This window comes from Leucopleurus acutus (assembly GCF_964270905.1).
Source record: "Leucopleurus acutus genome assembly, chromosome: 6".
NCBI classification, from domain to species: domain Eukaryota; kingdom Metazoa; phylum Chordata; class Mammalia; order Artiodactyla; family Delphinidae; genus Leucopleurus; species Leucopleurus acutus.
Genome location: NC_139149.1, coordinates 115481764 through 115499937, shown reverse-complemented (window position 1 = coordinate 115499937; position 18174 = coordinate 115481764). Strand labels below are relative to the sequence as shown.

The following is an 18174-nucleotide window of genomic DNA, read 5'->3' as shown; positions in this document are numbered from 1 at the left end:
AGTCATGAGCCCAGACCAAGTACAGCCAGGCTTTTAGGTTCACATACGCCCACGCTGACTACTTTACTTAACCGAGTGTGTGTTATATTTGGCCGGGACAGTGTGGAGAGTCTGGGACTCCCTTCCATTATAATTAACGTCTTACCTCTCCCTCCAGTTAGGAAAATGGAAGAAAAATAGACAGGTGGACCTTCCTGATTCACATTCCTTACTTGAAACTGTCTGGGGCCGTGCAGCCCGAGGGGTCCTTATTTTGGTTGGCAGGTCTGAAGTCGTCCTCAAACCTTCCATGTGGAGGATTGACAAGGGCAGCGTGGAAGGGCTGGGCAGGAGGGGAGTGCAGGAGGAAAGGTGTCCCTTCACAAGAGTTTCCTCTGGGCTGGGTAGGCACAGTGTCTGGGGCCCAGCAGGTGTCGTGAAGGTGCGGGTTAAGTCCCAGGGAGCCTGGCCTCCCCCAGCCTCCCCGCCTCCCTTTCACCGTTGTTGTGATTTCTTCCTCAGGGCGGCTTTGGCCGAAGGGGACCAGCAGGGGCTAAGGTAAGCCTCAAAGTCACCATCTCTTTGCTGTCATCACAATGTCAGTCACTGTGTGCTCTCAGGGGAGAGGGTCCCCACCCCACCCACAAGTTAAAAATTACTCTCTCCTTCACCATCAAAGCTTGTAGCTCCCATCTTTTCTACCGTCTCCTTAAATGTAGCCTCTTCTATAAGACTTGCAGAAGCGATGATGGCGGTGGAAATGACTATCAAAATGAAAGTGACGGTGGGGAGGGGAGAAGGGAAAGGAGATGATTGGGGAGGCAGCGTCCTGGGGACCTCTTGCCCGTGATGTGCCCACTTACCTGGTCATCAGCAAGTCACCTGTCTTGGTGGCTCTGTCCTCTCACCTGTGCAAGACATGTTTGGGTCCCAAATAGCTTCATGTCATGAAGTCATCTTGAGGAAAAGGTGAGGGAAGAGTGAGAATCGATCCTAAGTGTGCAAAGTGGCTCCAAGTACTGAATGTCTCTCCCTGGAGTTACGGCGCTCTCGCTTCTGACCCCTGGTACAGCTGTGACTGCCTCCCTGCACCCTTGTGCAGATGTGACTGTAGAACGGAGGGCTGACCCTTCCCTGCATCTTCTCTTGTTTCAAAGGGCAACAAGGGCGGTCCCGGCCAGCAGGGCACTGTGGGAGAGCAGGGGACCAGAGGTGCACAGGTCAGTACCCCCCGGTGTGGTTGCGTGCCTTGTGACATGTTCCCAGATGCCCTACCGTTTTTAAAAAATTGAGGTGACCATTGCTTTTACAAAATTGAGCACAAAATTCATCTTTTAAGGTGGCGTTTAGCACATCCCCAATGTTGCAAGACTATCATCTCTACCTAGTTTCGAAACATTTTCATCGTCCCCCAAAGGAGACCCTGCACCCATTAGGCAGTCATGCCCCTCCCCCAGCTCCTGAGAACCAACTAACTTCCTTTCAGTCTTTGTGGATTTGCATAGTCTGGGCCTTTCATATGAATGGAATCATGTAATAGGTTTTGTGTCTGGCTTTCTCGCTCAGCACCAGGTTTTTGAGGTTTATCTATGCTGTAGCCGGTGTCAGTGTTTGGTTCCTTTCCATGGTGGAATGATATTCCGTTGTGTAGACACTATAGCAGTCACGGTGTGCCACCTCCACACGGCACTTCCGTTGGCATTTTACTTTTTCAGGGTCCTCCTGGTCCCATCGGTCCTCCAGGCCTGATCGGTGAACAAGGCATTCTCGGACCTCGGGTAAGTCTGTCTTGATCCCACCCCTCTCTTTAGCTAAACGGGTAGCATGTTGCCCCAGCAGGGTGACAGTTCCATGTTTCGTGAAGGGAGGAACAGGAGACAGACCCCTCAGCCCCACTCTTTGGCAGCACAGACCTGGGGCCAACCTCAGTCCTCGGAACAACTAGCTCGTTCACCCTGAGGAAGTTAGAGGGCGTTTTTCTTGATGCTCCAGGGGCTAAGTCCCAGTGCTGCCCCTTCCAAACATAGGCCACCTGGGAGGTGAGCAAAGGAAGGAGGGGCCTCCTTGCAGAAGTCTTAGGGTGGATCTGCAGAAAATCAGATGAATCGACCAAAATTCTCAGATTACTCTGTGTTATTTCATATTTGGCCCCTGGAAATTGCCCCTGCAATTTGGTATTTGTGTAAGGAGCTCCCCATCCTCAAGTTCGACATGGAAGATGTCCCTTAAACTTGCTGTCAATGCAAACATCAACATCTATCTTGGCTGTTATCCATGATGAGCAGAAACATGGTGTAGCTGAGCTAGGACCGGGTGCCCATACTCTGGTGTCCCTTGGGTCTACTAGGAACAGGGAGCCATCTTATAATTTGTTACAGAAATTAGTAAATGACTAATAAACTGGCAATGAACTGGCCTGGGGTGACATAGACACGCAAGAATGTTTTACAGGGGAAGTAGGAACTTTGTGAGAGCCCCTATTTGCTTGGAAAGTCCTTCCCAAGTTTGAAATCTGATAAATACCTATTTTGTTTTAAATATTTATTTAAGCTCTGATTAGTCAAGACTTTAAGATGGTGCACGGGTGAGTTGAAGCTCTTCAAATAGTTAACAGTACAAACAGCTGCCACCACCTGGATCTGCCGCATCTGTCAGGGTCATTTCTGGGCTCTGCAGGCTGCACTGCTTTTGAAGACCTATGTTCCTTTGTTGACTTATTCACTTACTCGATGAGAAAGTGTGTATAGGTTTCCAAACCTGTAAAGTCAGGTGCTCGTTGTGGAGGTGTGGAAAGGGAGAGGAGGTAAAGCCGTATAAATCCGGGTGTTTGTCCCCTAGTCGGTAACTTAGGAGGTGAACGTTAATTACTGAGACATGTGCACACCTGTGAAAACTGGTCACACTCATATTTTAGGTTTGCACAAGCCATCTCCATGCACGTTTGCACTGGGGTCTCCAGGGCTGAGAGTGGCAGAGAGCTGCAGGATCTGACCTCCACACAGGAGCAGCAGGGGGTGGGGTGGGGCTTGTGGGAGGCGGGCTTCCGCTGCTTTGGCTCGGAGGGTGAATGTTTCACTGACTCTCTCCTCTCCTCATGCTCCAGGGAAGCGGGGGGACCTCAGGTGTTCCTGGAGAACGTGGCAGAACCGGGCCCCTGGGAAGAAAGGTTTGTCTGGAGCTCGTGTTTCCCCAGGCCTGGGCCTGGCCAGACACCATGTCACCGCTCCCTCGTTTGTCAGTCTGTCCAGCTGCTTGGCTTGCATATCCCTTCTCCTCCCCTCTGGTCTTTTCCACCAGGCCTCCCCTGTTGACAGTGGCTGCGCCAGTGGGATCACTGTCCCTTCCTTGAGGGCACCCATGGGCTGTGTGCAGTGGGTCGACCTGCGTTCTCATAACCAGAACTGCCAGCCGCTGCTGAACTGCCCTATCTTTTCGAGCACAGGCTTGTGAGGACAGCTCAGCATCCCCAGGGCCCTTGGAGCACACCAGCGGCACTAGGACCACTTCCGTATTGCACTGAATATTCTCCAGATATTGACGCTGTGCACAGCAGCCCCGCTGGCCACGTGCAGCTAATCCAAGGGTCCCAGAGCCCGGCTGCTTTGGATAACAGCAGCTTGCTATATGCAGGCTGCCTTTCTGTGAGCCTTGAGAACGACTATTCAGCATAACCAGTCTGAGAGGCAGCATTTTCTTGGGGAAAGCAGTGTGTTCATGTGACTCCAGCCTTGCCTCTCCGCCCCTCGTGCGGCCACTGGCTTTCACTGCTGACTCCACGCCATCCTCTATCCCGTCTCTCTCTCTCCTCCCTGTTGGCACGTCCCGTGCCATGATGATGAAAAGAACAAACACAAGCCTTCCTGGATTCTCTTCCAGGAGTCCACACGTGGACGTTGCAGTTTAAAAAATCATTAACATCAAAATCTAAAAGGTGAAGTTAGCAGCTTGTGGCCACCCTACCGATGATGTCACCCAGAACAAGTGCAGGGCTTGGAATCACATTTTAAATCGTCCCAGACCCACAGGTGTCTCAGCCCTGTTTCTTATGTCTAGGGCGAGCCCGGAGATCCAGGACCCAAAGGAAGCATCGGGAACCGGGGTCCTCGTGGGGAGACGGTAAGATCAACACGTGCACGGGGCCCAGGCTGCCGCTGACTCCGCTGAGGTGCTCAGGAAGCAGGGGGATGTGGCCTTGTGCTGGGCTGGGCTTTGTCACTGCAACTTGGGTTGGTTCCACAAAGAGACAGCTTGATAGCTGCTTCTTGTATTACTGGGGATGTGATTGAAAATAGTGAAACCTGCTGCTGATAAGTTTCAAACTAATTTTTATTTCACTGGAGGAGGAGTGAATAGAGACATTTTTTCTTGATTTCTTTCTGAGAAGTGAATGTGGTGGTTTACTGACCCTTGAACCACCTTCATTTCAGGTCTTGCAAATGCTTTTGGAGCTCAACTAGATGGGGCTTTTCTGCAAAGAAATAAATGTCCTTGGTTTAAAGTGGAATGGGCTTTGATAAGATCTCAATTCAGGTTGAAACGGTTTGTTTTGAATGAGACATCCCAGCAATGGACATTCTAACTTTGAGAATTCATTTGAAAAAGTTATTTAAAAACACCCTAACTGCTGTCTTGCAATAACGTTGTAACATACGTTTCTATCCGGGAAAAAGAAATCTCCAGTACATTGGGAATTTTTCTGTAAAATGAGTCATTACACCTAAAAACTACATTAAGTGGACCAGGTTGATCTGATTCACAACCGCAAAGCTTGAAAATACTTTTCTTGTGTTTGTAATTTCCCTACAGTTAACTGAAATTTAAAAATCCATGGCTATTACTGTCTCAGAAGCGGAGGGGAAAAAAAACCAGACTTTAAAATCTACTCAAACCATTGAATGAAATCTCTTCCTGATTCTGTTCTATAAATTTGGGCCAACAGCTCTTTAGCTGTTTAAAACTGTAAATTAACTAAGGAGCATGTTCTGTGCATGTTTTAGAGATATTAATGTATAGTTCATGCAAATTCTTTTGATTCTTTTGAAATCATCAACAGTGTCCAGTTTGGAAAGCCCCCCAGAAGAGAGTGATAGGGGCAGATCTCCGAGTACAGGGAAGTGGGTTTGGGGAAGGAAGGCAGTCTAGAGGCATGACCTGGAAGGAAGGAAAGGGGCACCGGGGATAGGGGAGTAAGGGCTGAGCACAGAAGACTCAGGAGGGTGCGAGACTGAGTCTTGCGTTCTTTCTTTGAAGTAGAATCAAAGACTCATATATGCATAGATCAAAGAGTCCTATCAACTCTAAGATTCCTTGGTTCCATGCGTCTTTGATTCTATGTCCAAACAGCATCTTTACCAATAGCTTGTAGTAGTTCTTTAGTATAGACACGGTCTTATTTGCACTGGAGGGTGGGATAAGACTAGGAACTCTTCCTTGAGCTGTACCTTGATCTGGGAACATTCCAGGGACACAAAGACCCACTGCTCAGGGCTTTAGAAAAAGAAGGTCATGGTGTGCCTGACAGGGGCACCTGCAGTAACGCTGTCTTTCCACTCTTAGGGAGATGACGGACGAGATGGAGTTGGCAGTGAAGGACGCAGAGGCAAAAAAGTATGTGTCTGCCGAGGATTCTTGAACTTCTGACATGCTGTATTTTTAAAGAATTATCTCTCAAAATTGAATTGTAATGTAGCGAATTTTTTCTCTTGGCGATGCTATGGATATATTTTTTCTGCTTGAGAATAATTTGTCAGATGATTTTAAGTTGGGATCAAATATTGAGTCATTTATTTTTTATAGGGAGAAAGAGGATTTCCCGGATACCCAGGACCAAAGGTAAATATTCCCCTAGGGGGTAAACAGCATCATTGTTTTAGGATGAGTCTGATGTGACCATGGACTGAAGGTCACCATAGCTTGGGTCTAGTCTTCAGTCAGACACTTACTAATCAAGTGACCTTGGGAAAGGCCCACCCTCTCCAAGACACTCCCTCATCAGTCACATGGAGATGACAATATGCCCTTGTCATGGTGCTCGTGAGGATTAAATGAAGTGGCACTGCAATAAAATACTTTATAAACCTTAAGATGCTAGTATAATCTGTATGATGTTATCATTAATGTAACTTCTAAGTCCAAGTTCAGTAAGTTTAGACTGAGTCTGCAAATGCCACAGCTGCTCAGGTAACTTGGTGGAAAATCCGTCAAAACTAGCCATTTGGCCACTCTGGGAAGTGTGGTCCAGAGACCCCCAGGGGCCCTCAGCTAGACCTGCCTCTTAGAGCTTAATGTGCTGCTTCCTGGCTCTCTTCCCAGGGCAACCCTGGTGAGCCGGGGACAGACGGAGCCCTGGGACCCAAAGGCATCAGAGGCCGAAGGGTAAGTTTGCCTGCACCTTCCTGGTAGCAGGTCTGAGCACTGAAGACTCCATTGCTTCTTTGAAAGTTACCCTTCTTCACTTGCAACCTGGCCAGAGATAGTATGGGGTAGGAGTAGAGGAATCCTAGCCTTAGATGGGATGTACTCAGGACACCCTGCGGTTGTGTCTGTGCTGTCTTCCTTTGGTCGTGCTCCCTTTAGAGGGAGGTCTGGAGGGCCCCCTCGTCTCATACGTCTCAAAGGTCACTAGCCCATGGTCCACTCCACGCATGGTGCCGGGGGACTCAAGTCTCACAATGAATGACATCAGAAGTCTGCGCAGACATATTTGGTCATGCCCGCCAGATAGTGCGGAGACAGGATTTCATGAGCTGCACGAAGTGCTTACTAGGGTTCCAAGTTCAGGGGCGAGCCAGGCTGGGACCATGTATTCTCTCACCTCCCCACCATGAAAAGACTCCTCTTTCTTTTTCTTTCTTTTATTTTTGGCGGTACGCAGGCCTCTCCCGTTGCGGAGCACAGGCTCTGGACGCGCAGGCTCAGCGGCCATGGCTCATGGGCCCAGCCGCTCCGCGGCATGTGGGATCCTCCCGGACCGGGGCACAAACCTGTGTCCCCTGCATCGGCAGGCGGACTCCCAACCACTGCGCCACCAGGGGAAGCCCAGACTCCTCTTTCTTAAGCTACTTTTCATTCTGGATTATTCTCCGTAATGGATGTTTACTCATCCTTTTAAGATTGCCCTGAGTCTTGAATTAGCAACTTGTGGCCTAGAATCGGGTAAAGGCTTCTAACAGTTATATTTAGCTTAAAATATAGTGAAATTCATTGTAATTATCCTGTTAATTTTCTCAGTGAGGACATTCAAACTAGATCATTTATTACTCACGGTAGAGTTTTAAAACATTGGATTGGTTATCTACATCGAAAAGTGAGCTAATTAATTGTCAGTTACTGCTTTCTTATGCATCCATAGTGGTCTTATTAAAGGTTCTCAGGCAAGCATCTATCTCACCTTGACCTGCCAGAGAATAGAGTTGTGGGAGATGCACATCAGTTTTGTCAGGGCCACTTGTCCCTATACCTGAATTTTGGAGACACTTAAGGTCTCTTCAAGTGAGAGATTCCTTGTAGTGATGGGGGACATTAGACAAGATCATCTCCACCACCCTTCCAACTGCAGAAGCTGAGAAGTCTCCATCTTCTGCCACAATTGAGCAATGTTTGTTCCGCTTCTAGGGAAATTCAGGACCTCCAGGGATAGCTGGACAGAAGGGAGACCCTGGTTACGCAGGACCAGCTGTGAGTACCTACCCATTTCCAATCTAGCTGCCCGAGGGCTGGGCGCCTTACACATGGTCCTCCTTGAAAACTTTCCACTATCTCTTTTCCTCACAAAAGAGCTGTCTGCATTTTTGTTGTTGTGGTTTCTTTGTTTGTTTTTTAACCACTTCCCTTCTGATACCACAGTGGAGAAAAGAGCCTTTGAGCTTTAGTGTACCAAGAAAATTTTAAAGCAAGTTTCACATGGAACTCTATAATCTAGGGTGTATCGTAATTTGCCTTTACAATTTCCTGGTGTAGGTTTGCTTGAGGTTTGTGCTGAGGACAAACTAAAGAGAACACATTTGAATACCTTTTGATTGCATCTTGTGGAAGGAGTATAGTATAGACCTCGGTTTGGGGAAGATTCCCTTTGGTCTATAAAATCCCCAAGGGAGCTACTGATTTGTGGTTGAAACCCCACTAGTGACCTAGAGCCAGGAGGGCACCTTTCTCCAACCCTTCCATATCCTTCATCATGAATGTCTTTGTTTCCTTGCTTGAATTTCTTCCTGTACTGTCTCCTGACATTGAAATTGATGAGGTTCACAGAAGAATGGAAAAGATAACTCAGGAAGTGGAAAAATCATCCTTAGAAAGAAAGGTTAGAGGGTTGGATTGGTTGAACCCAGGAGAAGATGGTAGAGTCAGGTGTTGAATCTGGAGAGGAGCCTTTAACGGGAGATGGTTAGTCCAGTTGCAGCGGGGGACAGATGAGCGGGGCAACCGGATGGAAAGACGCTGGCTAGCCCATGAGGTGACAGCTTGACCCTCGGTGGCCACACATTGGGATGAGATGCCGAGGGCAGCCATGAATGTATCCCTGGGGTGGAATCCCGGGATGCTTAAACCTAGAGCCTCAGGGTAGCTAAGTGACTCCTGGGTGTCCCTCCTCTGACAGGATGTAGGAAGCCAGCAGGGGAAAGGCAGCTCTTCTCTCTGGAGAAGCAGCGTTTAGACTCAAGTTCAAATGTGTGACTTACGTTGATTTGCAATGAGTATCCTGGATTCCAGGGCATGGAGCTATTTATCTTACAGGGGAAACACTTCTGTCCTCAAAGTCTCTCCTTTGCTCTTCGAGCAGTTAAATCAAATTTATAGGGAGAACCTGTAAATGATCAAGGTCAGTCAGGGCCCACCTTGTTCTCTCTGTCATGCGTCTGTGGGCCCCGGGCTGTTGCTTGGTGGGAAGCTCCACAGCCCTCGCGTCTGCGAGGTCTCAGCCCCCGTCCTTGTTTTGCAGGGTTACAAAGGCAGCAGAGGTGACTCGATGGACGTAAGTTGCATGTGTGCCTCACGAGCCCTTGCCCTGTGAGCTTTCTCTGTCTGTTCTCTTACATCTTCTTTCCTTTTCCAGCAATGTGCCCTGGTCCAGAGCATCAAAGATAAATGTCGTAAGTACACGATTTTCTGCCGTCTGTGCCTCATTTTTATCCTTATGTGTGAAATTCGCACCTGGTGGACCAGGCTTTCACTCTCTTCTCTGTTCTCTTCTAGCTTGCTGCTACGGTAAGTCATTTCAGTAATTGAACTTCCTTCCAAGGAAAGCAGAAGATCCCTTTTCCAGGAAGTAGTTTGTCTGTGAAAACCCTCCCCCTTCCCACAGGGCCCCTGGAATGCCCTGTCTTCCCGACGGAGCTGGCCTTCGCCTTGGACACCTCTGAGGGAGTCACCCAGGACGCATTCAGCCGGATGAGGGATGTGGTCCTGAATATCGTGGATGACCTGACCATCGCCGAGAGCAACTGCCCGCGGGGCGCCCGCGTGGCCGTGGTCACCTACAACAATGAGGTCACCACGGAGATCCGCTTTGCCGACTCCAAGAAGAAGTCCGTTCTCCAGGACAAGATCAAGAACCTTCAGGTGGCTCTGACGTCCAAGCAGCAGAGTCTGGAAACTGCCATGTCCTTCGTGGCCAGAAACACGTTTAAGCGGGTGCGGAATGGATTCCTGATGAGGAAGGTGGCGGTTTTCTTCAGCAATAAACCCACGAGGGAGTCCCTGCAGCTCAGGGAGGCCGTGCTCAAGCTCTCGGATGCTGGGATCACACCATTGTTCCTCACAAGCCAGGAGGACTGGCAGCTGGTCAACGCCCTGCAGGTCTGTGCTCTGGGCATCTCTGACTCTGAGAAGGTGCTTGGGTGCAACTGTACCCTCCCTGATGGGTTTGCACCCCTTAGCTTCTAGATGAGGCTGGTCTCACTTGCAAGACTTCCAGAATGTCCTGATGGCTCTGGCACTAGATGGACATCCAAATGCCCATGACTTATTCCCACTAGGTCCCTCTTTGCTTCTTGGGTGAGACTCTCCCAGGCTGACCCTGGAGGCCTACAGTCTCCTTGGGAGGTTCTCCAGACATCAGCCAGCCCAACACCCAAGCTGCATCCCTGTTCAAGTATTTCTCAGCCAGGCTGGCATCTAACAATGAAACAAGTTATTTAAGCATAGGACGAGGAAGCATTAGCTTCAGCCTATGAAGCAGCTAAGTGTTTCCTTATTCTTTGCTTAAATGACTTGTATAATTGTTATACTACTAATATATATATATATATAAAGATTAATTAGTCAATTAATATTTACTCAGTGCTGATTGTGGCTTTGCAGTCCAGGATGGGTGGATGATGGGTAGGAAGGGACACAGCGGGACCAGGAGTGAGGAGGTCTTGGCTCTAGTGCCAGTCCAACCACCTTCTAGCTTTAAGTCACCGAAAGTAACATGGCCCTGTCACTTATGCTCTCTGTGTCTCAGATTTCTCACCTGTAACAGAGGCTGGTGGATGAGATGGTCCCTAGCGTCTTCCTTTCCAAACTGGATGTTCTACGGTTTTATCACTGCCACGTCAGCAAGAGACAGTTGGGTCACTGGCGCCATCTCTTAGGGTTTATTCTGCCGAACTCCAGGCCAATTGGAGAACATAGCATTGGGCTTTCGGCTCCAGCTTGGGCTACCAGCCTTACGTTCCTATTAGGGGATCATGTATACATCTCCCCTTGTGAGGTCTGAGTGATCCAGAACCACGCATGTTTCCTAAAAAGCATCGTTTCAGCAAGTTCAAAAAGTCAAATATTCATTCATTTATTCAATTTAATGATGATGTGCCAGGGGCTGTGATGGGCAGGACATTCTGAGTCTTCTGGAAGTGATTTCATAACTTGCTTTGTTGTTAAATCCCTTTCTAGACCTGGGCCCATGGGAGAGGGATGGACTGAATATTTGTTAGTCGCTATTATTATTGCTAGATAACAATGACATTTAGGTGCCTGCTCTTTGGTAGAGGCTATACCAGGTACTTTACATACATTATCCAATTTAATCTTCCAAATAACTTCGTGGGAATTTACCATTATCTCCACTTTGCAGCTAAGGAAACTGAATTCCAGAGAAGTTAAATAATTGTGCTTCAGGTCCAGCAGGAGTGGGATTTGAACTCTGGTTCATCTCATTGGGAGAAAACCTGTTTTCCTATCATAATCAGTGCCTTCCTTCCAAACCCCGCTTCCCAAGAAAGAGAAGATATTGATCTATTGGGGGGTTTGTTTAACCGATGTGTTTATTAAATAATTATTTAATTGATGTGTTTATTAAATAATTGTGTTTATTTAATTGATGTGTATTCTTTGGCTATATTTTCAAATGGTAACTTACCCTGTGTACTCCTACTAAGGATTTCCTTTTGTTTAAACCAGATCAATAACACAGCGGTGGGTCATGCCCTCGTCCTACCAGCTAGTGGAGACCTCACGGACTTCTTGGAGAAAGTCCTGACTTGTCACGTTTGCTTGGGTAAGGTGCTTCTCTAAGAGAAAAAAAATCTGTCCGGCTGCAATTGCAAAACACACTATCTACAGAGGGACGTTTGAGTGAATAATCGTCATCTGTACAAAGAGCTTAAGTGAAATGAAGATTCACATAGTCTTGTATTTACCAGTGTCTATGCTGCGTAAGTAGTTTCCATCCTTAAAGCCGACTGCCCCCAAACAGAGCCTCTCTTTGTGAAGAGAATGATTAGTTCCATAGGTAACAAAGGAGGAAGTGGGCTCTGCTTATATTTTGACCTTGGAGTCCAGAATTTTATTATCTGGTTTTGTTTTATTATCTGGTAATGTGTTTCTGGAACACATTTCTTCAAGGAGTGGCAAGGAAGCAAGGTAGTTTTCTTTTCTTTCCTTTTCTTTCATTGTGCCAATGCCATAGTATGTTAACAAGGATTTCGGCTTGATTTGTTTCCTCTAGTAAGTGCTAGGTGATGAAAACTGAAATCTGGCCATGATATTGTCAGCAAGGTATACATAGGTTTCTACATTATGTGACAATTCTAATGACCCCAGACTCTCTGCAGACTGATGTGCAGTATCTCGCCAGGAGAGTCACAGAATAAACGGGCTGCCATGCTTCTTTCTAGACATCTGCAACATCGACCCATCCTGTGGATTTGGCAACTGGAGGCCTTCCTTCAGGGACCGGAGAGCAGCGGGCAGCGATGTGGATATCGACATGGCTTTCATCTTAGATAGCTCCGAGTCCACCACTCCGTTCCAGTTCAATGAGATGAGGAAGTACATACAGTACCTGGTCCAACAGCTGGACATGAGCCCGGACCCCAAGGCCTCCCAGCACTTCGCCAGAGTGGCGGTCGTGCAGCAGGCACCCTATGAGTCCGTGGGCAACGCCAGCATGCCACCCGTGAAGGTGGAATTCTCCCTGACTGACTATGGCTCCAAGGAGAAGCTCCTGGCCTTCCTCGGCAGCAGGATGGCACAGCTCCAGGGGACCAGGGCTTTGGGCAGCGCCATCGACTATACCATTGAGAACATCTTTGAAAGTGCACCCAACCCACGGGACCTGAAGCTCGTGGTCCTGATGCTGACGGGCGAGGTGCAGAACCAGCAGTTGCAGGAGGCCCAGAGAGCCATCCTGCAGGCCAAATGCAAGGGTTACTTCTTCGTGATCCTGGGCATTGGTAGGAAGGTGAACGTCAAGGAGCTGTACAGCTTCGCCAGTGAACCAAACGACGTCTTCTTCAAACTCATGGACAAGTCTACTGAGCTCAACGAAGAGCCTCTGATGCGCTTCGGGAGGCTGTTGCCATCCTTCATCAGCAGTAAGTCCTGCGCACACTTGGCCCCCAGGGATGGGGCCGCAGGCATGGGAATGATAGCTAGTGTGCCCATGTTGACCCATCCATTCATTCAACAAGTATATACTGGCACCTACCGCATCCCAGACACACTGTTAGGAGCTGGGGTGGGCAGTTGACACAGACGGGAATCCTGCCCTTGTTCACTCGTTTATTCAACCAGACTTGACTAGACCCCTCCCAGCCATGGACTGTGTCCCTGGGAGTTTATAGTCTAGGTGGGTGAAGGGGTCAAGTGCACATTCATTAGGCATGACATGATACGCTGTTATGTCACACTGAGTGTGCCCTGATGGGGATCAGGGAAGCTTCTAGAAGGAGAAGCATTGATCTGGGCTTAGCCCCCAACCATACACTTGGATACCTCTGAGCCTTTACCCGATATGGCTCTCCCTCCGCTAAATGATCTCCACCCTTACTTCAGCAACAAACCCGCATTCATCTTCAAAAATTATCTCCAGACCCCCTGCTCACTGCAATGGTCCCCACTCCCAAGGCTCAGGCATTGTTAATCAGGATGTTGTCCTTACCGCATCTATCACATGGCCCGTTGGTCATTCATTTATGGGTATGTGGTCCCAGTAGACTGCACATCCTGGAGGAGGTGTGTCATTCATCACTGCCTTGATGGAGTCAGGCACAGAAAAGCATCTAACAAATGAGGGAGATTTATAAAGTATGACCTGTCTCCCTAAAGTTTTAGGGGAAAAATGTGAAGCAAGCGTAGGCCAGCAAGTGCACCCAGGAGCCACTATTACCGTCTTCGGAAAATTAAAACAGAAGTTTTGTTAAACAGCACTGAGAAAATGTTCAGAGTAATTCTATTATAATGTGATGTGCAAGAGCTTGGAACTTGGTACATTCTGCACTTGATTTTTCTTCTATTCCTGTCTTCCCTCACATTGAGGAAGTGTTACCTTTAACTTAATCACCCAAATATTGCCAAATAGGAGATACTGGCTTAAGACGTTTTATGGATCAAGCACCATTATGCTTCCTGTTTCAAATCACTGGACTTAGATTGTCTGGAAGAATGAATTAATTCAGCAAATATTCACGAACTACCTATACGTGATCCATTTAACTCCTTAGCAGATTGATTTTAATTTGCATGTGGTTCACATGCCCTTAAATATTTCCTTCTCTCTTTTTCTCTAGGTAAAGATGCTTTTTACCTGTCCCCAGATATCAGGAAACAGTGTGATTGGTTCCAAGGGGACCAACCGGCAAAGAATCTTGTGCAGTTTGGTTACAAACAAATGTAAGTGATTATAATAACTGTCTTAGAAATTAGAGCGCTAGAGGGAATGCAGAGGTCCTTCAGCCAACGCCTAACTTTATGGGGTGAGGATGTTGAGATTCAGAAAACGTGACTTCCCAAATGTCACGTGGAGCATTTCAGGGGAAGAGTCTGTTGTATCCATTAGCTTTTACTGTGTAACAAATTACCTGAAACTTAGTGGCTTACAATAACAACTGTTTATGTAGTTTGAGATTCTGTGGGCTGGTGGGTTTTGCTTGGGCTCAGCTGGGCAGTTCTTCTGGCCTCTACAGAGCTCATTTTCATGTTTGTGGTCAGCTGCTGGTCAGCTGTGGACTGGTGGTCTAGGGTGGTCTCATGTGGCAAGCGTGGGTTTGTGCACAAGGAGACTGGGAGGGTTCCGTGAGAGAAGGTGGAGGTAAGCAAGGCCTCCTGAGGTCTAGGCTAGAGCTGGTACACTGTTACCTGTGCCCTGTCCTATTGGCCAAAGCGTGACCAAAGCTGGCCTCGCTAGATTCAAGAATGGGGAGCTGGGCTTGTTGGGGGAACCTGCCACATCACATTGCAAAGGGTGTGGGTACAGAGAAAGTGGGCCACTGGGGCCATATGTCCCAATAGTCTACTATAACTGGTGTGCAATGATTTCATACAGAAAGATTGGATACATTAAGCAAAAAATGGACTTGCTGTCTCTCAAAATGATTAATGCTGTAACGACACAGGTGATGGTGTTGGCCAAGGGAGGGGACATGCATGGTCTCCTAGGAAGACCGATGAGATGGATGGGAGGTGGGTGGGGCTGCAGTGCCCATGGTGATGCTGGCTGCTCGGCATATGCTCCATGGCCTTATGTCCAGTGCCATCGTTGGTGCCAACTCCAGGAGTAGAGGGGAGGGCACTGTGGCTGTGTGACAGAGGGCTGGGCAAGGGGGACATGGTGGCAGGACGTGAGGTCAGGCACTGTACCAGCAATTGTGTCCCTCAAGAGAAGGCCACAGAGGATCATGCTTTGGGAGAAGGGGAGGTTTTGTCTGTTGCATTCAGATGAGATGCAGATTCAAATTATCCTTGTAAAGTGACTACCTGCCTTACGCTTAGCTGAGCCCCAGGGTGACCTCTTCCAACTGCCCATGCTTCTCCCTATACCCCTTAACTCCTTCAGCTTTTGTCTTTGTCCTCAGAGGGAACGCTTCACATTTCAGCCTAGTAAGTTGAAAATCATTCCCAAGGCAGCGGTGACCCTTCTCTGGTGCTGTGATGCTCATTCTGCTTGATCTAGGTTCACAGGTTCTGTTTTTCTAGCCTTGTATTATCTGTATAATTTCCCTGGAACATTCCATCAGGTTGGCTCAACTTTATCTTTAGGAAAACAGAATGAACAAAGCAACCTAGTATCTGAAGTTTTATGACAGCAACTTGAAAGTATACTGCCTATGCCATATAGCATGACATTTCTATAAAATAGTGAATGTTCATCTCAGGGCAAGTAATGAACAAAATTGGGTCTGCGCTAGCATGTCTGATGGTTATATTGCTGTTCTCTTTAGGGATTCATAGTAAATCAAGAAATTGTGAGAAAAACAACCACATACACAAAAATTAATACAAACAAAAATATACAACACGCCCTAGGAATGAAAGCGTATGCCGATTTGATCATTTTCCAGCTCAACACAGCATCTTGCTTATTTTTTTAATTTAAACTTTTTAATGGAAGTATAGTTAATTTACAATGTTGTGTTAATTTCTGCTGTACAGTAAAGTGATTCACTTATACATATATACATTTTTTAATATTCTTTTCCATTATGGTTTATCACAGGTTATTGAATATGGTTCTCTGTGCTATACAGCAGGACCTTGTTATGTATCCATCCTGTATATGATAGCTTACATCTGATAACCCCCAACCTCCCACTCCATCCCTCCCCCAGCCAGCCCCCCCAGCCGGGGGCAACCACAAGTGTGTTCTCTGTATCTGTCTATTTCGTAGATAGCTTCATTTAACACAGCATCTTGTTGAGCGGCTACTTTCTTATAACGAGCGTAGCTATTAACTGATCTTAGTTTTTGGTGTATGCGTTTCAGTTGGTCAATTTTTATAATTAGAGCATTATTTAAATATTTTATCTTTACTATTTATTATGAACAAAAAGGATTATTATTATGACAATATTTATTTCTGTTTCTTTGCTCTCTTCCAGCTTTTATAAATTGAAAATAAGATTTCAGGTGTATTTATAGTACAATAGAGGCTTCATTTTTAATAATTCTATTTTTTATATGCTGTTCAATGTCTTTCTGTGGCACAGATCCTAAAAGGAAGGAATTTAGTATATGCAATGCTATATGTAATACGTAAAAGCTACTGCATGCATTTTGGTGAGATAGCAAATTTTGTATAGCGCATGGAGTTATGTCTTTGTCTATTTTAGATAGCAGGAGAAAAGATGTATGAGTTGAAATAATATTTAATATGTTTTAACAGAAATGTTCCGAATAATGTTACTTCAAGTCCTACATCTAAACCAGTGACCACAGCAAAGCCAGTGACCACCACCACCAAACCAATAACAGTGGTAAACCTGCCGGCCTCAAAGCCAGCTTCCACGAGACCTGTGGCCGAGAGATCCGTGACTGGGAGACCCATGGCCACCAAGCCTGAGGCTGTCAAGTCCACGGCCACCAAACCTGAGGCCGCCAAGCCCGAGGCCGCCAAGCCCTTGGCCAAGCCAGTGGCCACCAAGCCCGAGGTCGCCAAGCCTGTGACCACCAAGCTTGTGGCCGCCAAGCCCGAGGCCACCAAGCCCGAAGTTGCCAAGCCCGTGGCCACCAAGCCTGAGGCCACCAAGCCGGAGGTTTCGAAGACAGCCACAGTCAGACCCGCACTGGCCGCGAGGCCCACAGCAGCAAAGCCGGCCCCTGCCAGACCCCCTGCTGCTGCCAAACCCATGGCCGCAAAGCCCGAGGCCCCCAGGCCCCAGGCAGCCAAACTGGCCGCCACCAGGCCAGCCACTGGTAAGCCCATGGGTAAGAAAGCCACCTACCTGGGATGTCTCATTTACTGTGTCCAGGGCTTGTCCCTTGAAGCCTGTCTACAAAGCAATCCAGACACGGTCCTTGATCTGCAATCTGACACCTAGATGATGTATTTTGAAAGGTGCTGGTTTGAGCATGGAATTACCAAAACATCCCTTTTTAATCTATATTAGAAAGTAATCTTTCTCTTCCCCGCCCCCCCCGCCCCCCGCCCGCCGTGAGGCTGGTGAGTTCCAAGCAAAGAGCAGGTGAAATACGCACCCCTCCGCCGCCTCTGCTGCCCGTTTTCCCACTCCCCACCCCAGCCCCAAACCCCCATCGGGGCAAGCATGGGAGCGGCTCATTCTCTCAGGGGTGTCAGTGGGCGGCCACCACCCACCTCTCCTGGAAATGCAATTGTCTTCAGTTAAAGGGATGAGTTCTAAGTAGACGTAGGGTTTTAGACCCCGTCGAGGGAGTGAGAGAGAGAGAGAGAGAGAAAGCCTGTTGTCAGCTCTTAAGTGGTGAAGCTTATGCTTCTGTGCTATAGTTCTGGAGCCAGACCCGCCTCCCTTAGAGTATGACTCCCGAAGGTCTGGTTGGAGCTTTGTAATTGCAGAAGCCTTGTCCCCGCTGGGAAGCATGTACCCATAGAGAAGAGGCCCAAGCCTCGTGCTGTGGCAACATTGGGGCATTGCGTTTAGCAAATTGAAAAGTTAGAGCCCAGACGATTGTTCTGTCCCCACAGACCAAACTACGTGCTGGTACTGCCCCTGGGAAGAATGCATTCCAGGCTGGATTAGATACGGGGGTTGGGGGTTGGTGGGCTTAATGGGACTCAGACTGTGTTATTTTATTTTTCCCGCAAAGAAGATGCTAGAAGTTCCTATAGAGTCACAAACTGTATGGAAAAGTGAAGGCAGGATGTATGTGCTCCTGAGAAAATGGAGATTGTCTTCATTTTATGAAGAGAGAGAAGCAGGGATTCCTTGAAAGAATTTCATGTCATACCCTAAAGTTCCGTGATGTATATTTAATATATTTTAAATTAGGGGCCTCGTTCTGTCTTGAACGCTTCAG

At 47.7% G+C, this 18174-nt stretch overlaps 1 protein-coding gene across 1 annotated transcript in view; it reads left to right on the top strand.

Moving 5' to 3' along the window:
* COL6A3 (collagen type VI alpha 3 chain) overlaps positions 1–18174 on the top strand; it is an 86053-nt gene that overhangs the window by 53614 nt on the left and 14265 nt on the right. The window contains exons 24-41 of the mRNA XM_082840874.1: positions 502–537; positions 1137–1199; positions 1695–1757; positions 3083–3145; positions 4033–4095; positions 5536–5586; positions 5776–5811; positions 6292–6354; positions 7594–7656; positions 8921–8953; positions 9035–9071; positions 9175–9186; positions 9284–9777; positions 11365–11461; positions 12081–12779; positions 13974–14076; positions 16565–16652; positions 16797–17106. Of these exons, the coding sequence (XP_082697000.1) occupies positions 502–537; positions 1137–1199; positions 1695–1757; positions 3083–3145; positions 4033–4095; positions 5536–5586; positions 5776–5811; positions 6292–6354; positions 7594–7656; positions 8921–8953; positions 9035–9071; positions 9175–9186; positions 9284–9777; positions 11365–11461; positions 12081–12779; positions 13974–14076; positions 16565–16652; positions 16797–17106 (2374 nt within the window). The remainder of the gene's footprint in view (positions 1–501; positions 538–1136; positions 1200–1694; positions 1758–3082; positions 3146–4032; positions 4096–5535; positions 5587–5775; positions 5812–6291; positions 6355–7593; positions 7657–8920; positions 8954–9034; positions 9072–9174; positions 9187–9283; positions 9778–11364; positions 11462–12080; positions 12780–13973; positions 14077–16564; positions 16653–16796; positions 17107–18174) is intronic.